The 19,874-nt window shown below is 47.3% G+C and overlaps 1 protein-coding gene and 1 pseudogene across 2 annotated transcripts; one reads left to right on the forward strand and one right to left on the reverse strand.

The window, feature by feature from the left end:
• The first annotated feature begins 1,389 nt into the window (after positions 1-1,389).
• Positions 1,390-19,592, forward strand: LOC147980055 (uncharacterized; annotated as a pseudogene). Its single transcript, XR_015619086.1, has 2 exons — positions 1,390-5,863; positions 5,961-19,592. The product of XR_015619086.1 is annotated as an uncharacterized LOC147980055 (transcript).
• On the reverse strand, positions 2,533-3,816 carry LOC147980056 (uncharacterized). The gene has a single exon (XM_087515456.1). The coding sequence runs from the start codon at positions 3,814-3,816 to the stop codon at positions 2,533-2,535; it is 1,284 nt and encodes a 427-aa protein (XP_087371582.1).
• Positions 19,593-19,874: the final 282 nt, after the last annotated feature.

Consider the following 19,874-nt stretch of genomic DNA (forward strand, 5'->3'; position numbering starts at 1 on the left):
GTGTGGTGGTGGATGCAGGGGTCACCGCAGCAGGGTTTCGCCGTTCTACTACGCGAGGAGGAGAGGTGTAGCAAGGGAGAGGGAGGCGCCAAGACTCAAGGGTGCAGCTGCCCCTCCCTCCCCCCTTTATATAGGCTCCCCTAGGGGGGGCGCCGGCCCTAGGAGATGGGATCTCCTAGGGGGGGGGGGGCGGCCAAGGGGTGGAGTGCCCCCCAAGCCAGGTGGGGCGCCCCCCACCCCAGGGTTCCCAACCCTAGGCGCATGGGGTGGGCCAAGGGGGGCGCACCAGCCCATTATGGGCTGGTTCCCCTCCCCACTTTGGCCCATGGGGCCCTCCGGAATGGGTGGCCCCACCCGGTGGACCCCCGGGACCCTTCCGGTGGTCCCGGTACAATACCGGTGACCCCAAAACTCTCCCGATGGCCGAAACTGCACTTCCTATATATAATTCTTCACCTCCGGACCATTTCGGAACTCCTCGTGATGTCCGGGATCTCATCCGGGACTCCGAACAACTTTCGGGTTACTGCATATTCATATCTCTACAACCCTAGCGTCACCGAACCTTAAGTGTGTAGACCCTACGGGTTCGGGAGACATGTAGACATGACCGAGATGGCTCTCCGGTCAATAACCAACAGCGGGATCTGGATACCCATGTTGGCTCCCACATGCTCCTCGATGATCTCATCGGATGAACCACGATGTCGAGGATTCAAGCAACCCTGTATACAATTCCTTTTGTCAATCGGTATGTTACTTGCTCGAGATTCGATCGTCGGTATCCCAATACCTCGTTCAATCTCGTTATCGTCAAGTCACTTTACTCGTACCGTAATGCATGATCCCGTGACCAGACACTTGGTCACTTTGAGCTCATTGTGATGATGCATTACCGAGTGGGCCTAGAGATACCTCTCCGTCATACGGAGTGACAAATCCCAGTCTTGATCCGTGTCAACCCAATAGACACTTTCGGAGATACCCGTAGTATACCTTTATAGTCACCCAGTTACGTTGTGACGTTTGGTACACCCAAAGCACTCCTACGGTATCCGGGAGTTACACGATCTCATGGTCTAAGGAAAAGATACTTGGCATTGGAAAAACTCTAGCAAACGAACTGTACGATCTTGTGCTATGTTTAGGATTGGGTCTTGTCCATCACATCATTCTCCTAATGATGTGATCTCGTTATCAATGACATCCAATGTCCATAGTCAGGAAACCATGACTATCTGTTGATCAACGAGCTAGTCAACTAGAGGCTTACTAGGGACATGTTGGTGTCTATGTATTCACACATGTATTACGATTTTCGGATAACACAATTATAGCATGAATAAAAGACAATTATCATGAACAAGGAAATATAATAATAATCCTTTTATTATTGCCTCTAGGGCATATTTCCAACAGGCATGGCACTGAGGACACTGCGGACCAGCACTCTTCTGCTGGCCTGGGGGAGAAGGCGGCCCTTCCAGCCGGCTAACCGAGCTCTGATCCTATCGATGAGGAACTGCAGGTGCATTAATTTAAGCTGTGTCGCCATCACCGGGAGTCCTAGATATCTAATGGGGAAATAGGTGATGGAACCACCAAAACTCCCAAGGATCTCGGAGAGATCAATGTGTTCACATCTAATCGGTGTCACTGTTGATTTGGCCGGGTTGATATGCAGGCCAGTGGCGTTTCCAAATTCAGTTAGTATCTCCATAATGGTTTGCACTTCATGCTGGTCCGGGTTTGCGAAGATTACTGCATCGTCCGCATAAAGACTAACTCTAAGTTTGATCTCACGGCCTGGCAGAGGGGCGATCAAGTCTTGTTCCACCGCTGCTTTGAGTACTCTATAAAGGGGGTCAATGGCTAGGATGAAAAGGAGCGGCGAGAGGGGCTCGCCCTGCCGCAGTCTCTTTCTGTGCACTATCTTCTGCCCGGCGACGCCATTGAGTAGGAAGGCCGATGAGGAGGTGGAGAGAAGGAGGGCAATCCAGTCGCGCCACCTTGCGCTAAAACCTAACTGTTGGAGCAGCTCGAGCAGATAATCCCACGAGACATTATCAAAAGCCTTGGAGATATCTAATTTGAGTAGCAGGGCCGGGGTCTTCTTAGCGTGGAGGGACTTGACACAATTTTGCACGTAGAGGTAGCTATCATGTATGCATTTGGTTCTGAGGAAAGTCGTCTGCGCCGGGGAAATGAAGCTTTGAATCACCGTTGCAAGGCGGAGCGAGAGCACTTTGGAGATCAGTTTTGCAACAGAGTGAATTAGGCTAATCGGTCTGTAGTCGTTGATTGTAGCAGCACCATCTTTCTTGGGAAGAAGAACTACAACAGCTGTGTTGAGCGTTTGGAAATTTTCCCCGGCTAAGTGGTAGAACTGATGAAAAACGTCCATCACGTCCCCTTTTATGGTTGTCCAGCAGCTTCTGAAGAAAACCCCGGAGAAGCCATCCGGGCCAGGAGATTTCTCCGCCGGCGATTGCTTGATTGCCTGCCACACTTCCTGCTCAGTGAACGGATTGTCTAGGCCGCCACCTTGGACCCTTGGCATGTCGATGAGCTCCAGTCAATAGTGCTAGCTCGGTCCTGTCTAGTCCCTAATGATCCAGCGAAGTGACTATGGACGATTTCCTCTTTTTCATCGTCGGAGGTGGCCACCCCAGTCGGTCCGTGCAGCGAGTGAATGAAAATTTTCCTGCGCCTGGCATTGATCTTGGCCTGAAAGAAGGCTGCTTGGGCGTCCCCTGCCCGCAGCCATGTTATCCTAGACGCCTGGCGTTTTTGGGCCCTTTCCACCGCTGCCAGCCGAAGAATTCGCAGCTTCAGAAGCTTTCTAAGGTGAAACTCACCCTGCATGAGCGGCCGGCGCTCTTGCGCTATATCCAGCCGTAGCACTACCAGTGTAGCCAGTTGCAGTTGCATTTTAGCATCGCTAAACAACGATCTACTCCAAATTTTGAGGTCCCTAGCTACCCGGTGCGTTTTGATGTTCAGGCGATCGAACGCGCAGGCCGCTGGGGCTGGCCGTTGCCATGCTCGCTGCACCGTCTCGTGGAAGCGCGGGAACCTTGGCCAGAACGATTCGAAACGGAACCGGGGCGCCATCCTAAGGGCAGTAGCAGCAGCCAGGAGCAGCGGGCAGTGATCCGAGCATGAGGTGGACGCCGCGTGTAGCATGAAATCAGGGAACATGGTCTCCCACTCCATTGTGTAGAAAAATTTATCTATGCTCGCAAGAGTTGGGTCTTGGCACTCGCTACTCCAAGTGAAATGCCTATTTTTGCATTTGATCTCTCGCAGGCCGCCGGCGTCGATTGCCGCCCTAAACCTACCCATGATCCTCCTATTTATGTTGCTATTGTTTTTGTCACGGGCCTCGTAGATGATGTTAAAATCTCCATTTAGGAGCCAGGGCTCTCCATGGGGAGGGGCGGCTTGCAGTAGTTCAGCCAGAAAGGAGTCCTTTCGCGCGCTCTCAGATGGGTCATAGACCGTCGTCAACCAAAAACTAGCTCCCGTGGAGAGAACTGTGACCTTGGCTGTGATGGAGAACTCGCCGATCATATGGGATTGGACTCTGGCCAAGGTCGAATCCCAGAAAATAGCAGCGCCTCCTCTTGTGCCATTAGCTGGCAGGACGATGCAGTCGTCGAGCCTTTGCCCTCCTACTTCTCTAGCGATCGCTGCCGTCCACTCCTCAACTTTGGTCTCCTGGATGCAGAGAATGGCTAGGCGGTGCGCGTTTGCCGTGTCCTGAACTACAGCACGCCGGGCTGGGTTGTTTAGGCCCCGGACGTTCCAGCTCATGATCGGGCTAGCCATGCTACTCATCAGAAACATGAATCATCCACGGGAGGCTGGCCCTAGGCGCGAGCCAGGGATGGACGACGACGACTTCTTTTACTGAAAGAAACCACGAGTACACAAACCTACCATCCGGGGGTTGCCAGCGGCCACCAATAGGCCCAAAACCCCGCTGGCAAACAACTAGCAGCCATGCCCAACTACTGTTACAACTCGCGAGCCTTAAGGCCGACAAACTACATCCTAACTTCACCCAGCCCGAGGCTGGTCGTCGTCGACTACGGTGATGATCTAACATGGGGAGACCGGGCGGCCAGAGGCCTCTCCATCAGCGCCAAGCATGCCGACAGCGGCCTTGAGAGCCTGGGCGTCCAAGCGGGTCAGCCTTGCGATCGCAGCTATGTCGTCGTCCGTCAGAGGCTCGTCGAAACGGCGGATGAGCGCCTCAGCCGCAGCCGCTGTCATCTTCTCCTTCCGTCCCAGGATCCTGAGGCCATGCACCAAACGGAATGTCGCGCGCTGCGCATGGGGCACCGCTGTCTGGTTGCTTGCCTGGCGCGACAGCCCCCCCCCCAAGACCAAACCAAATAGTGGAACGCATAAAAGTGCCCCCCCAAATTTCTGGTATAGCGTGAGTTGCCCAAAAAAGTGCAAGGTGATCCTTACCGACGCACCCGACATAAGTGACAGCAGACATAAGTGACAGGCAACAGCGGACATAAGTGACCTTGTCGTTGCAAGGTGATCCTTACTGACGCACCCGACCCCCGCGCCGCCCCCGCTCGGGCGACTCGGACGGTTCCCCAACCCTAGCTGCCGTTGGGGCCGACTCCTCCTTCCCTCACCCCGTCACCGCCGGAGAACGCCGCTGGGATGCGCGCGGGGCCGACGGCGTTGCGGGGATCCTCCTCTCTCCAGTGTCTCACGGGTGGTACGGAGCCCTTACGCGTGTGGAGGCGCGGTAGATCCGGCGATGGCCGTGGCTGGTTCTGCCACGAGCTACGGCGACTGCGGCACATCGGGCAGCCCGGTCACGGTCGGCGGCACGTCATCCGGCTTCGGATTGGCAATGGCGTGGAGGGCCTGGTGGGCTGCTTGGCGGCACCTCCGGTCAGATCTGTTCTGGCCATTGCAGCCAGCGGTGGTGGTCATATCTTCCGTCTGAGGTAGTTGGCCTGAGACTGGGTGATCGAATCCCGAGATCCGTCATCTAGTTCCGGCTGCGAGTCGGGGAGACATGGTTGCCGGTGAAACCGAGCCAACGATAAGCGATGGCGGCGTTCTGCGCCGTTACCTTGATGAAGGCATCGTCGAGTAACTATTGTCAATCCACTCGTGCCCCAACATGTGTGCAAATTTTCATGAAGAAAAAACATTCGGAAATGCTTTTGTAAAAAAAATCATGCTCTAAAAAATCTGTTTTCGAAATGATTTTGGAGCATCAATTTTGTTTTTTGCACAAAAGCATTTTGAAATGTAGTTTCTTCATGAAAATTTGCACGCATGTTGAGAATTTGTCAATGTTTGTTTAAAAAAAAATCTGATTTTTACTACTTCATATTTAATTTCATTGAGGGCACTTTCGTCCAACAACTCTCTTTCCCCCAACTAGTAGTAATCGTGCGCACACACATCATGTTTAATACTTCCTCTGTTCTAAATTACTTGTTTTGGATTTGTCTAAATACGGATGTATTTAGACTCATTTTAGTGCTAGATATGTTCGTATCTAGACAAATCTAAGACAAATAATTCGGAACGGAGGGAGTAGTATTTTCAGGAGTTTGCCTCAATGCCTCCCGCAATTCCCCCTTTTTTTGCAAAAAAATTTTCCGCGACTCTCCCTTTGATATACGGATGTTGCCTAAATTTTGGTCGTTCAACAGGATAAACTATGTTGTGTGCCGACATGACAGTGGTCAATTTGCGTCGGTTGCAGACCTACACTGCACTTGTGCATTTCTCCACTAAAAGGATGTGTCTCGCCCTTCAGGCTCAACTTCTCGACGTGGCAAGGTTCTGGCTCACTGTCCGACGGGGCTCCTCCCAGGTGCGTGGCGTTTCGAGTCCTCAAAAACACCTGCCAAATGATTTCTTAAAAAAAAAAACACCTGCCAGATTGCTTGCTTACCGGCGTTTCCGGACAGGTTTTGTTCGGCGTGCGGTGCATCGCCTTGACATCCAGTGTACACGATGATATGTTCATATGTGAGCATTTTCTAGTAGCAAGAAAAAGGCACGTCATGTGCCTTTGCCCGTAGATTGCTTTGGTGTGTGTGTGGGGATGCGTTGCTAGTCGATCCATTGCATCAAACCTAGCTAGCTTTGCACGTACAGATTGCTCCGGCGATCTAGGATAATCACGATTAAGTAACCCAGTCCAGTACGGACTTGCAGCCTGAACCGAGTCGGTCGCGTATATAGGTATATTGACGTGAGTGAGCCTCTCAGGAGGTGGATACCGATTGAGTCAGCTCGTAGAAAATGTTCAGACTTGTATGATATCCAATACGAGAATGTATCACATTTCTGTTTTTCGTGTGGCCGCTTTGGCCACTCAGATCTGTACTGTCCGACACCGGGGACTAGGGATGCCAATGGAGATTTACCATTTGGGAAAAACTTGAGGCCGATGGATGAATGGAAGAGGGCGTACTCGGGTGATGGCTCGTCAAAGGAGCATCAGGGTTTTTCGGGTAATAAAGCTGAGACGAGGAACTCTAGTACTGCTGCAGAGAAGGATGCAGAGGTCACCTCCCCAATCAAACAACGCGAGCAGTACAAGCGCAAGGGGGGGCCGAACACTAATCAGCAGGTTTACAGGAGGGTGGAAACGCCACTTCTGACAAATGAACCATTTGCGGCTAATGGTGAAGGTGTAGTTCTTGGGTCCTCTGGAAAAGATCCGAGCCAGGAAAATGATGGAGAGGAGCCACGGGAACCGAAGAAAAAGAAACCTACGCTGGTGAATTCCGGCAGCATGGCAGAGGCTGCGATGCAGCCCTGCCACTCGCAATGAGTTGTCTAAGCTGGAACTGTCGAGGGCTTGGGAACCCATGGACAGTTCGAGAGCTTCGCAGTGTAGTGAAGCAGGAAGTGCCCTGTCTCCTGTTTGTTATGGAGACAAAAATCTCAGCAAAGAGAGTCGAAGAGTTGCAAAATCAGTTAGGCTTTGCGGGGTGTTTTGCTGTGGATAGCAGAGGATTGAGTGGAGGTATTGGTCTGTTTTGGTCGGCTGACATTACAGTCGAGCTAAAGAATTATAGTTCTGCCCACATCGATGTGGAAGTGCGGAAGGTGGAAGGAAGATCAGAAAAGTGGAGGTTCACCGGTTTCTACGGTGCACCAAAGGTGGAGGATCGCTATCAGAGTTGGCGTTTTCTCCGGACTTTGTTCGCGGTACAACATTCAGCATGGATGTGTATCGGCGATTTTAATGAAACTCTGTATGGTTCGGAGCATTTCTCGCGAGCAGCTCGGCCTGAATGGCAAATGCGGGCATTTAGAGAAGTGACTGAAGAATGTATGTGGCAGGATCTTGGATGGTCAGGAACAGAATACACATGGGATAATGGGCAGCCATGACATGCAAATGTGAAGGCTCGGATTGATAGAGCTTTCGTTAATCCGAAGCTTCTTAATATGTTTGCATATGCTCACGTTAGGCACATCAGCACAACAGAATCTGATCATTGTTTTGTTAAAGTGGATTTACGTGAACATGCGGCCGAGGGGCGGTCTAGAGCAAACAAATAGTTTCGCTATGAGGACATGTGGCAGTGTCATGCCGACTACGATCAGGTCGTAAAAGAAAATTGGCAAAAGGGGTCGGGTCGACAGGGACTTGGAGGTGTTCTTCAAGCACTTTCTGCAATGCAATCAACTTTAACTGAATGGGGTGCTGCTGAGTTTGGGTGTCTGGCACGTAAAATTCGTAAGCTGCGGTCGAGGCTTGACAAATTACGTGGGCAATCTATAGGGCGTGGGCCCTCTGTTGAGGAGTTATCAGTTGCAAAACAGCTCAGAGAGGCCCTGCGACAGGAGGAGATATTTTTGAAACAGCGATCGAGAGTGTTGTGGTTGAGGCAGGGAGACCGAAACACGAAATACTTCCAGCTGCAAGCTGCTCAACGGAAGAGAATGAACAAAATTGACAATCTTGTGCGAGAGGATGGCACCATATGTCGGACGAAGGAGGAAAATTGTACGGTGGTACAAGAGTTCTTTCAAGACCTATATACTTCCCAAGGGCACCGACCTATGGATGAGCTGACAAGTTTAGTCCCTCAGCGAGTGACGGCTGATATGAATGAAATTCTTGATAGGCCATACACAGCAGAGGAGGTGATAGTGGCATTGTTTCAGATGGCACCATCGAAGGCCCCGGGGGTGGATGGATTTACGGCGGGTTTTTTCCAACGGCATTGGAGTTTGATCAAGGATGACATCATTCAGGCTGTGTTGGATTTTCTTCATGGGGGCGAGTTACCAGCGGGGATGAACGACACAACTATCACGCTTATTCCCAAGGTGAGACACCCCCAGCGCATTAATCAATATAGACCGATCTCTCTCTGTCCTGTACTCTACAAAATTGCAGCCAAGTGTATAGCAAACAGATTGAGGATCTTTTTGGATGACATTATAGGAGGAGAACAAAGTGCATTCATACCAGGTCGCCTGATTACGGATAACATCCTTATTGCCTATGAGAGTGTTCATGCGATGAGAAAGAGGAGGAAAGGAAAAAACAGTGTGTGTGCGGTGAAACTAGATATGATGAAAGCGTACGACCGTGTTGAATGGCACTACATAGAAACAATTATGGCATGTCTTGGTTTCAGCACGTCCTTTATTCGACTCATCGTGAAGTGTGTTTCTTCGGTCAGGTTTGTTGTCCGTGTGAATGGGGAGCTTTTACCGTTCTTTTCCTCTTCGAGGGGGTTAAGGCAAGGGGACCCAGCGTCGCCTTATCTGTTCCTGTTATGTGCGGAGGGTTTTACCACTTTGCTCAATAACTTTGGCAGACCGTATGTGGACAAAGGTATAAGGGTGAGTCTTAATTCACCTTGGATCAATCACTTTCTTTTTGCGGATGACAGTTGGATATTCATGCAAGCAAAACAACAGAGTGCGCGGCGTCTGAATGATATTCTCAGAATTTACGGAGATTGCTCGGGTCAGTGTGTGAACAGAGAGAAGAGTTCCATTTTCTTCAGTCCAAACACCTCTGACACAGATCGCCAAGCAATGAAGAATTTGATGGGCATTGTTGTAGAAGCGTTTAATGAGAGATATCTTGGTCTTCCGACAGTAGTTGGCCGCACCACAAGTGGGACGTTTGATCATATAGGGGAACGAATCAGAAGTAAATTAAATGGCGGATCAGAGAGACTTGTTTCCTGTGCTGCGAGGGAGGTTCGTTTGAAGTCAGTCATACAGGCTATACCCACTTTCTCAATGAGCTGTTTTAAACTGACAAAGAATGTCTGCAAGAGGATTTCATCTAGTATGGCAAAATATTGGTGGAGTAGTTCTCTCGACCGGCGCTCGTTGCACTGGGTTGATTGGCAAACACTCGCATCACCGAAGGTACAAGGAGGGATGGGTTTCCGGAATCTTGAGATGTTTAACTTAGCCATGCTAGGTAAGCACGGATGGAGACTGATCACAAGCCCAGACTCTCTTTGTGGTCGTGTGTTGAAGGGGAAATATTTCCCTCTCACGGACTTCATGCATGCTACTGTACCAAAGAACGCCTCGGCTACCTGGCGTGCTATTATAGCAGGGAGGGAGGCGCTCAAAGTGGGTTTGATCAGACGCATTGGGGATGGCTCCTCGGTGTCAATCTGGAATGATACTTGGATCCAAGGGAAGCTCTCCATGAAGCCATCAATGCAGGTTGGAAGTGACACATTACACTCAGTCTCCGATCTCATTGACAGTGACTCTTGGTTATGGAAGGTGGATATTGTCAGGAGGAATTTTATCGCTCCCGATGCCGATGCTATATTGAACATACCATTGCGGCAAGGGGGAGGTGAGGACTTCTGGGCATGGGCGTGGGAGAAGATGGGTGTCTATACTGTAAAATCTGCGTATTGGGCTCTTATGACTCGCAACGAGCACTTAGCTCTAGAGGAAGGGACGACTACGGGTACTTCAGAGACAGAAAAACAGTTATGGACAAGGTTGTGGAAGCTACAAGTGGTACCTAAAGTTCGTGTGTTCTGCTGGCGAGTTCTACGGGGAATCCTTCCTGTCGAGCGAACACTGCAGCACAGACATATAGCCACCACAGCTAGATGTAAAGTCTGCCTAGCTGCGGACGAGGATTTGATGCATGCGCTGATTAAGTGCACTCATGCAAAGAGGTTCTGGGGGCGGGGGGAGCGAGAGAGTGGTTACAAGTGAAACTTCCGGCTCTCCACCCAGAAACATGGATGAAAGATATACTTTGTGACTCAAGGTTTCAAGAAACTGATAGGGCAAAAATTGTTTCTGTCATGTGGGCGATTTGGACTTCCAGAAATAATATAACACATGACAAGGAAAGTTCAAACCCAGTACCGTTTATAAGAACGATCAAGGATGCTTTGGCGGTGCTAGAACTTCCTATGGAGCACACCAAAGTCGTGACCGGCTACGGATGGAGACCACCTGAGGGTGATGGGATTAAGATCAACACTGATGCAGGTATCTCTAGTGAGGAGAGAAAAGGGGGTGCAGGAGGGATCGCTCGGTCTTCGACTGCCTTTCTTGCAGCCTGGAGCAAGCCTTATCCTGGAGTGACGGATCCATTGGTAGCAGAAGCTTTGGCCCTGCGTGATGGTGTCCTTTTTGCTCATCTCCGAGGCTTCATGCGAGTGGTTATGGAGGTTGACTGCAAGGAGGTAGTTGATCTGTGGGCTTCTCGCACTTTTTCGCGCTCGACGGTAGCGCCAGTTCTATTGAAGATAGAAGGACTAGCTTTATCTTTTCAGTCTTTTGTTATTCAATTTGTTTCAAGAAAAACCAATGCTCCAGCCCACCTTTGTGCCAAGTTTGCTTGCACATTAGGGGTTACGAGCTGTTGGATGGACTCCCCTCCTAATTTTCTCATGACTAGCGTTATGGCTGATCATGCAGGAGCTAGAGATGATTGAATAAAGTTCTCATTTCCCCGCAAAAAAAAGTGTATATAGGCAGAATAGTTTTTTTTTTTAGAGAGAACCAGGCAGAATAGGTATATACCTACGTCTACGTGGCTCCCCTGTAATAACTCAGATCGAAACACACTCGCGTGCGAGAGTTTTCGTTGCACACCTGGTTGCGTAGCTATAAGGCTCTGTGCGTAGGTGCGTCTCCAGCTACGTATAGTCTGCTGTGCTGACGGCCGTAAAGTAGTCAACCGGATAGTGAGCTGCGTCTCATCGGAAAGTAGACGACAAGTTGACACCTGCGCCGGCATCGATCATTGTACTTGTACGTGCGTGTTGTTCCCAAGGCGTACGTACGTAGGAGTACAAGCCAGTTGCTCTCAATGATCGTGGAAAAGTACTTCCGCGAGTCGCATCCTGAAATCGAGCCTGCGCCAACGCGTCTACTCTCCACAGGACCAACAGCACCCACATCCTCTCGACGCTCGGTTCGCCGCGCAGGTGGAGGCAGCGCTCTCGTGGCCAGAAGCGGGACGAATGGACGATTCCGGCGGCCTGCCGGCGGTGACGACCGGATCAGCGCCCTCCACGATGATCTGCTCCTCCTCGTCCTGCGACGCGTCGACTCGCGCACGGCGCTCCGCACAGGGCTGCTATCCAGTCGCTGGGCGCGCCTCCCACGCGAGCTCCCTGCCCTCGACTTGAGGGTCGGCGACATACTGCCGCGGCGCTACCGCCGATGGGTCCTCCTCCACAGCCACATTTATCACAAGGGAACTTATATACTGTACAGACTCGACGGCATAAAGGAGCAGCTCATGCCTAACATCAGGAGATACCAGCGCCGCGCCATGCGCGCCTTGTCCAGACTCCAGATCCGTTAATAGCCTCTTGGACGCCGACGACAGCGCCCAAGCTCGCAGGAAAGTTGATAGGCTGAGGCTCGAGTTCTTCATCACCCACAAGGCCACAACACAGCCTGCATGAACCGGCTAATTTCCAAGGCCATGGATGCTTGGGGGATCAATGAACTCGAGGCTGTTGCTAAGCCAACTCACTGGCATCAAACAGTCCACACTTTTCCCAGCCATGGCCTCTGCCAAGATCCCCGCTCCTCATCCCTGAGGAGCCTTAAGCTTGGAGGTTGCCTGCTCCCGCCGCTGCACGACTACAGCGCGCTCTCTACGCTCGTCCTGCAAGACATACCGGAGTTGTCCGGGGCAGCCTACGAGGGCATCTTCACCTCGTGCACGCGGCTACTCGTGCTGCACCTCCACTCCTGCAGTTGCACTCAGGACAAGGTCGTGGTGGTGGTGGATGCCCCCAGCTCAGAGATCGGAGAGCTCGTCGTCCACGAGTGCAAATTCTCGATGTGCCTCAGGGCACTTCCCAAACTCGAGAGCCTAGCCTCGATCGAGACCGGAGTGCACTTCGAATCAACTTCATTCCCCTGCCTCAGGCGATGGAACCTCGCATGTAACATCGGTGTCAGATTGGACGGATTGCGCCAATACTTTGCGCGGCACCTAGAACTGGATTTGTTTCTTGAATGCACCCCGGATATAAGCGACATGATTATCCGCTTCACCGGACCTGACAGATGGGTCGAGCCGTCTAGCTCCCCGTCGTCATTACTGTACCTCAGGCGGCTGCTGGTCGCCGATGTGCCTTCGTCCTGGGATGTGTCATGGCCCCGTCTTCTCCTTGAGGTGGCACCCTCCCTCGAGATCTTCCACATTCACATTGCCCCTTGCATGGAGGAGCCGGGCGATGAGATATCATGGCAGCCCGCAAAGCTTCGGCGGCATCACCTCAAGGAATTTGTAATGGCTGGTTTTGAGGGGACGGAAAGGCAGATTTACCTAGTCAAGTTTGTCATGGGAGTATGTACGGCATTGCGCCGTGTCGCCATGTTCAAGAGTGGACATGCTCTGGATAAGGGGCACTGGGACTGGGAGATGGTGACGCACCAAAGCACATGGACTGAAGAAGAGAAGGGCTCGTTGCTGGAGCAGATCACGGGTGGGGTTTCTTCCTCCACAACTCCTGTTCAACTCAACTTCGGCTGATGCACTCGTGTTTGTTCATGTCTCGCAAAGCCCCTTGCATAAACAATGTTAGCTGTGTAAATCCCGAAAATCCAATTCGGCTTTTGGGAGCATATGCTCCTGCCCATGAAAAATGTTTTTTTTTCAAATATAAAAAAAAAGAAAAAAGAAAAATAGATGTGCTCATTGTCACACCAAAACGCTAACTGCAAATTCTTAGGAGGAAACCTTAAGTATTTCGATCTAAGCAAAAAAAACAAGTTATTTTTTGTTTGGAGGTAACACTTTTTTTTACCGACGAATCATCGTCATCCCGTTTCAATAACAAGAACATCTACGAAAAAAATTTTAGAATTTATAAATTTTATTTACTATTTATTTTGAATTTACTGTTCATTAGGGAGCATATGCTCCCAAGAGCCAAAACAACCCTCTTCTCTCTCTTTTTTTGTTGGGCTCTTTGGCCTTTTTTTCTTCACTTGAGAAAATGCTCTAATAATGAATATGATGATCATCACACTTTTATTTACTTACAACTCCATACTATAACATAAGACTATATGTATGCCTCTGGTGGTGTATCAGGATGTGCAATGATCTAGCATAACATGTATAAATAATAATAACGGTGGTTGAGCCACAAATACTATGTCAGCTATGTGATCATGCAAAGTAATATGACAATGATGATTTGTGTCATAAAAATGGAACGGTGGAAGTTGCATGGCAATATATTTTGGAATGACTATGGAAACACCATAATAGGTAGGTATGCACGCTACTTTGAGGAAGATATAAGGAGGCTTATGTGTGTTAAAGCATATCACATCACGGGGTTTGGATGCACCAGTGAAGTTTGCACCACATCTTAAGGTGAGAAAGGGCAATGCACGGTACCGAAGAGGTTAGGAAATTGCGGAAAGGTGAGATTGTGTATGATCCATGAACTCACATTAGTCATAAAGAACTCACATACTTATTGCTAAAGTTTATGAGCCTCAAAGTAAAGTACTACTACACATGCTCCCGACCTTCACGCAAAGGAATACACTCAATAATACATCATGATCCAACTTCATAGCATAACGGGAGACTATGCGTGCATGGGGAATCACAAACCTTAATACCAATATTCTTACTAAACCACAATTACTCACTAGCACAACCCACATAGTACCACCTTTATATCGCAAATCTATTACAAGGAATCAAACTTATCCTACTCAGTCATCTACATGATTTTTTCATTATATCCCTCTTGAATACCTATCATATTAGGACCAAATTCATAAGTTGCACTAATTGTCAGTACTATTATCAATTCTCAAAAAGATATAAGTGAAGCATGAGAGTGCAACTATTTATTTAAAATGTAACTACTGTCGTGCTCTAAAAGATATAAATGAAGCACTAGAGCATCTGTCTGGCTCAAAAGATATAAGTGAAGCACATAAAGTATTCTAACAAATCACGAATAATGTGTGTCCCTCTTAAAAATGTGTGTTCAATAAAGATGACTATGACAACCTAAAAAGCAAACAAAGCAAAGACTCATATAATACATGACGCTCCAAGTAAAACTCATATCATGTGATAAATAAAAATATAGCTCCAAATAATATTACCCATAATTGGTAGAAGGAAGAGGGGATGCCTTCCAGGGCATCCCCAAGCTTAGATGCTTGGGAGTCCTTGAATATTACCTTGGGTTGCCTCGGACATCCCCAAGCTTAGGCTCTTGCCACTCCTTATTCCTTTATCCATCGTGATCTCACTCAAAACTTGAAAACTTCAGCACACAAAACTCAGCAAAACCTTCGTGAGACCCGTTAGTATAACAAAGCAAATCACTACTTTAGGTATTGTTCTAAACCCATTCATATTTTATTATTGCATTTTACCTACTGTATTCTAACTTCACCATGGCTTATACACCCGATACAATCCATAGATTCATCAAAACAAGCAAACAATGCAACGAAAATAGAATCTGTCAAAAATAGAACAGTCTATAATAATTCAAACAATGATCATACTTATGTAAGTCCAAAATTCTTAAAAATTAGGACAACGTGGAAAATTTATATAAAAATATTGTGTAAAAAATTCAGAATTTTATCATGCTCCAACAAATTTTAACAATTCTGCTACTAGACGCAAAAGTTTCTGTTTTTCCACAGAATCAAAGCAACTATCATCCAAATCATCCCAAAGGATTTACTTGGCACAAACATTAATTTAAACACAAAAACACAATCATAATAGTAGGATAATTGTGTGCACACAAAATTATAGAAAAATAACTAGAAAAAATAAGATAACTATTGGGTTGCCTCCCAACAAGCACTATTGTTTTATGCCTCTAGCTAGGCGTAATGCATAGTTTCAAATGTTGTCATCCTTCAACTTAATTCCATAGGTTGCCCTTATAATAGATTCATATGGGGGCTTAATCCTCTTTCTACGGAATTGTTCCATACCCTTCTTTAACATAAACTGAAATTTTATATTCCCTTCTTTCATATCAATAATAACACCTATGGTTTGTAGGAAAGGCCTACTAAGTATTATGGGACAAGACAGATTGCAATAAATATCAAGCACAATGAAATCAAAGGGCACATAATTCCTATTCGCAAGAATAAGAACATCATTTATTCTACCCAAAGGTTTCTTAATAGTGGAATCCACTAAGTGCAAATTAAGAGAACATTCATCCATATTGGTAAAACCTAGCACATCACATGGAGATTTTGGTATTGTGGAAACGCTAGCACCCACATCACATAAAGCATTACACTCATAATTTTTTATTTTAACTTTAATGGTAATTTCCCACTCATCATATAATTTCCTAGGTATTGAAACCTTCAATTCTAACTTTTCTTCTAAAGCTTTCATCATCGCTTCTACAATATGATTAGCAAAAGCCTTATTTTGTTCATAAGCATTGGGTGAATTTAGCATGGATTTCAAACAAGGAAATGCACTCGATTAAAGAACAACTATCATAATTAAAATCCTTGAAATCCAAAATAGTGGGCACATTGCTATTTAAAGTTTGACCTCTCCAAACCCACTTTTATCAATTTTTTCATTAAGATTTCCACCCTCCGAACTATGGGGACGCCTTCTAGGTAAAGTTGACTCTTCTTAGGTCCACTTTTCATCAAGTGTAATATTACTAAACAAAGATTCAATGTGTGTAACACCAATCATTTTAGTATCTTCATCATTATAGTACGATAAAATCGGGCGGAATCTCTTTTGCTAAGAATTCTCGCTTAGCCCTCAACCTAGCGCTCTTTCTTTACTTTCATCTATGGAGACATAAAGAGATTTAATTGTTTCATTAATATCAAGCTTGTGTGCCAAAATTTTAGATTTAAGATTTTTCACATCATGAACAATTATATCCATATTCCTAGACATATCTCTTGGGGAATGTAGCATGCAATTTCAAAAAAATTCCTACGATCACGCAAGATCTATCTAGGAGATGCATATAAACGAGAGGGGAAGAGTGTGTCCACGTGCCCTCATAGACCAAAAGCAGAAGCGTTAGGTTAACGCGGTTGATGTACTCGAACATCTTCACGATCCAACCGATCTAGTACCGAATGTACGGCACCTCCGAGTTCAGCACATGTTCAGCTCGATGACGTCCCTCGAACTTTTGATCCAGCAGAGGGTCGAGGGAGAGTTCCGTCAGCACGATGGCGTGGTGACGGTGATGGTGATGTGATCCGCGCAGGGCTTCGCCTAAGCACTACGACGCTATGACCGGAGGAGTAAACTATGGAGGGGGCACCGCACACGGCTAAGAGAACAATTGATGTGCTATGGGGTGCCCCCTACCCCGTATATAAAGGAGGGGAGGATGAGTCCGGCCACCAAGGGGCGCGCCATGGGTGTGAGTCCTACTAGGACTCCACTCCTAGTAGGATTCGCCCCCCCCTTTGCCTTTCTCATCGGAGGGGAAAAGGAAGGAGAGGGAGAGGGAAAGGGGGGCGCCGCCCCCTCCCCTAGTCCAATTCGGACTCCCATGGGGGGGGGGGCGGCCACCCCTTGCGGGCTCCCCTCTCTCTCCACTAAGGCCCACGTAGGCCCAATACTTCCCTGGGGGGTTCCGGTAACCCCTTGGTACTCTGAAATATACCTGAACCTTTCCAAAACCATTCCGGTGTCCGAATATCATCGTCCAATATATCAATATTTACCTCTCGGCCATTTCGAGACTCCTCGTCATGTCCGTGATCTCATCCGGGACTCCAAACAAACTTTGGTCACCAAAACACATAACACATAATACAAATCTTCATCGAACATTAAGCGTGCGGACCCTACGGGTTCGAGAACTATGTAGACGTGACCGAGACACATCTCCGGTCAATAACCAATAGCGGAACCTGGATGCTCATATTGGTTCCTACATATTCTATGAAGATCTTTATCGGTCAAACCGCAATAACAACATACGTTATTCCCTTTGTCATCGGTATGTTACTTGCCCGAGATTCGATCGTCGGAATCCTCATACCTAGTTGATATGTCTCCAATGTATCTATAATTTTTTTATTGTTCCATGCTATTATATTATCAACCTTGGATGTTTTATAAGCATTTATATGCTATTTTATATGATTTTTGGGACTAACCTATTAACCTAGGGCCCAGTGTCAGTTTCTGTTTTTTTCCATGTTTTTGAGTTTTACAAAAAGGAATACCAAACGGAGTCCAATTGACATGCCAATTTGTGACGATTTTTTATGGACCAAAAGAAGACCTCGGAGTAAAAGAGTTGGGCCAGAAGAGTCCCGGGCCGTCCACGAGGGTGGGGGCGCCCCCCGGGCGCGTGGACCTACCTCGTGGACGACTCGGGCACCTTCTTGACGTGAGACCTACGCCAAAAATTCCTATAAATCCAGAAACCTCCAAAAAATAATCTAGATCAGGAGTCCGCCGCCAGAAGCCTTCGTAGCCATCGAAAACGAATCTAGACCCGTTCCAGCACCCTGCCGAAGGGGGGAATCCCTCTCCAGTGGCCATCTTCATCATCCCGGCGCTCTCCATGATGAGGAGGGAGTAGTTCACCCTCCGGGCTGAGGGTATGTACCAGTAGCTATGTGTTTGATCTCTCTCTCTCTCTCTCTCTCTCGTGTTATTGATTCAGAATGATCTTGATGTATCGCGAGCTTTGCTATTATAGTTGGATCTTATGGTGTTTCTCCCCCTCTACTCTCTCGTAATGGATTGAGTTTTCCCTTTGAAGTTATCTTATCGGATTGAGTCTTTAAGGATTTGAGAACACTTGATGTATGTCTTGCATGTGCTTATCTGTGGTGACAATGGGATATCATGTGATCCACTTGATTATGTTTTGGTGATCAACTTGCGAGTTCCGTGACCTCGTGAACTTATGCATAGGGGTTGGCACACGTTTTCATCTTGACTCTCCGGTAGAAATTTTGGGGCACTCTTTGAAGTTCTTTGTGTTGGTTGAATAGATGAATCTGAGATTGTGTGATGCATATCGTACAATCATACCCACAGATACTTGAGGTGACATTGGAGTATCTAGGTGACATTAGGGTTTTGGTTGATTTGTGTCTTAAGGTGTTATTCTAGTAAGAACTCTATGATAGATTGAACGGAAAGAATAGCTTCGTGTTATTTTACTACGGACTCTTGAATAGATCGATCAGAAAGGATAACTTTGAGGTGGTTTTGTACCCTACAATAATCTCTTCGTTTGTTCTCCACTATTAGTGACTTTGGAGTGACTCTTTGTTGCATGTTGAGGGATAGTTATATGATCCAATCATGTTATTATTGTTGAGAGAACTTGCACTAGTGAAAGTATGAACCCTAGGCCTTGTTTCAACGCGTTGCAATACCGTTTGTGCTCACTTTTATCATTAGTTACCTTGCTGTTTTTATATTTTTAGATTACAAAAACCTTTATCTACCATCCATATTGCACTTGTATCAACATCTCTTCACCGAACTAGTGCACCTATACAATTTACCATTGTATTGGGTGTGTTGGGGACACAAGAGACTCTTTGTTATTTGGTTGCAGGGTTGTTTGAGAGAGACCATCTTCATCCTACGCCTCCCACGGATTGATAAACCTTAGGTCATCCACTTGAGGGAAATTTGCTACTGTCCTACAAACCTCTGCACTTGGAGGCCCAACAACATCTACAAGGAGAAGGTTGTGTAGTAGAGATCACTAGTTTAATGTCGTCACCGGCAAGTCTCTTTACTCGTTCCGTAATGCATCATTCTGTAACTAACTCGTTAGTCACATTGCTTGCAAGGCTTATAGTGATGTGCATTACCGAGAGGGCCCAGAGATACCTCTCCGATACTCGGAGTGACAAATCCTAATCTTGATCTATGCCAACCCAACAAACACCTTCGGAGACACCTGTAGAGCATCTTTATAATCACCCAGTTATGGTGTGACGTTTGATAGCACGCAAGGTGTTCCTCTAGTATTCATGAGTTGCATAATCTCATAGTTAGAGGAATATGTATAAGTCATGAAGAAAGCAATAGCAATAAAACTTAATGATCATTATGATAAGCTAACGGATGGGTCTTGTCCATCACATCATTCTCCTAATGATGTGATCTCGTTCATCAAATGAAAACACATGTCTATGGCCAGGAAACTTAACCATCTTTGATTAATGAGCTAGTCAAGTAGAGGCATACTAGGGACACTTCGTTTTGTCTATGTATTCACACATGTATCAAGTTTTCGGTTAATACAATTCTAGCATCAATAATAAACATTTATCATGATATAAAGAAATATAAATAAGAACTTTATTATTGCCTCTAGGGCATATTTCCTTCAGTCTCC

This window comes from Triticum urartu, chromosome 3A (assembly GCF_056163025.1).
Source record: "Triticum urartu cultivar PI428250 chromosome 3A, HENAU_Tu73, whole genome shotgun sequence".
NCBI classification, from domain to species: domain Eukaryota; kingdom Viridiplantae; phylum Streptophyta; class Magnoliopsida; order Poales; family Poaceae; genus Triticum; species Triticum urartu.

Excerpts from the sequence above, each read along its gene's own strand:
- LOC147980056 (XM_087515456.1), bottom strand. The coding sequence starts at position 3,816 with ATGAGCTGGAACGTCCGGGGCCTAAACAACCCAGCCCGGCGTGCTGTA.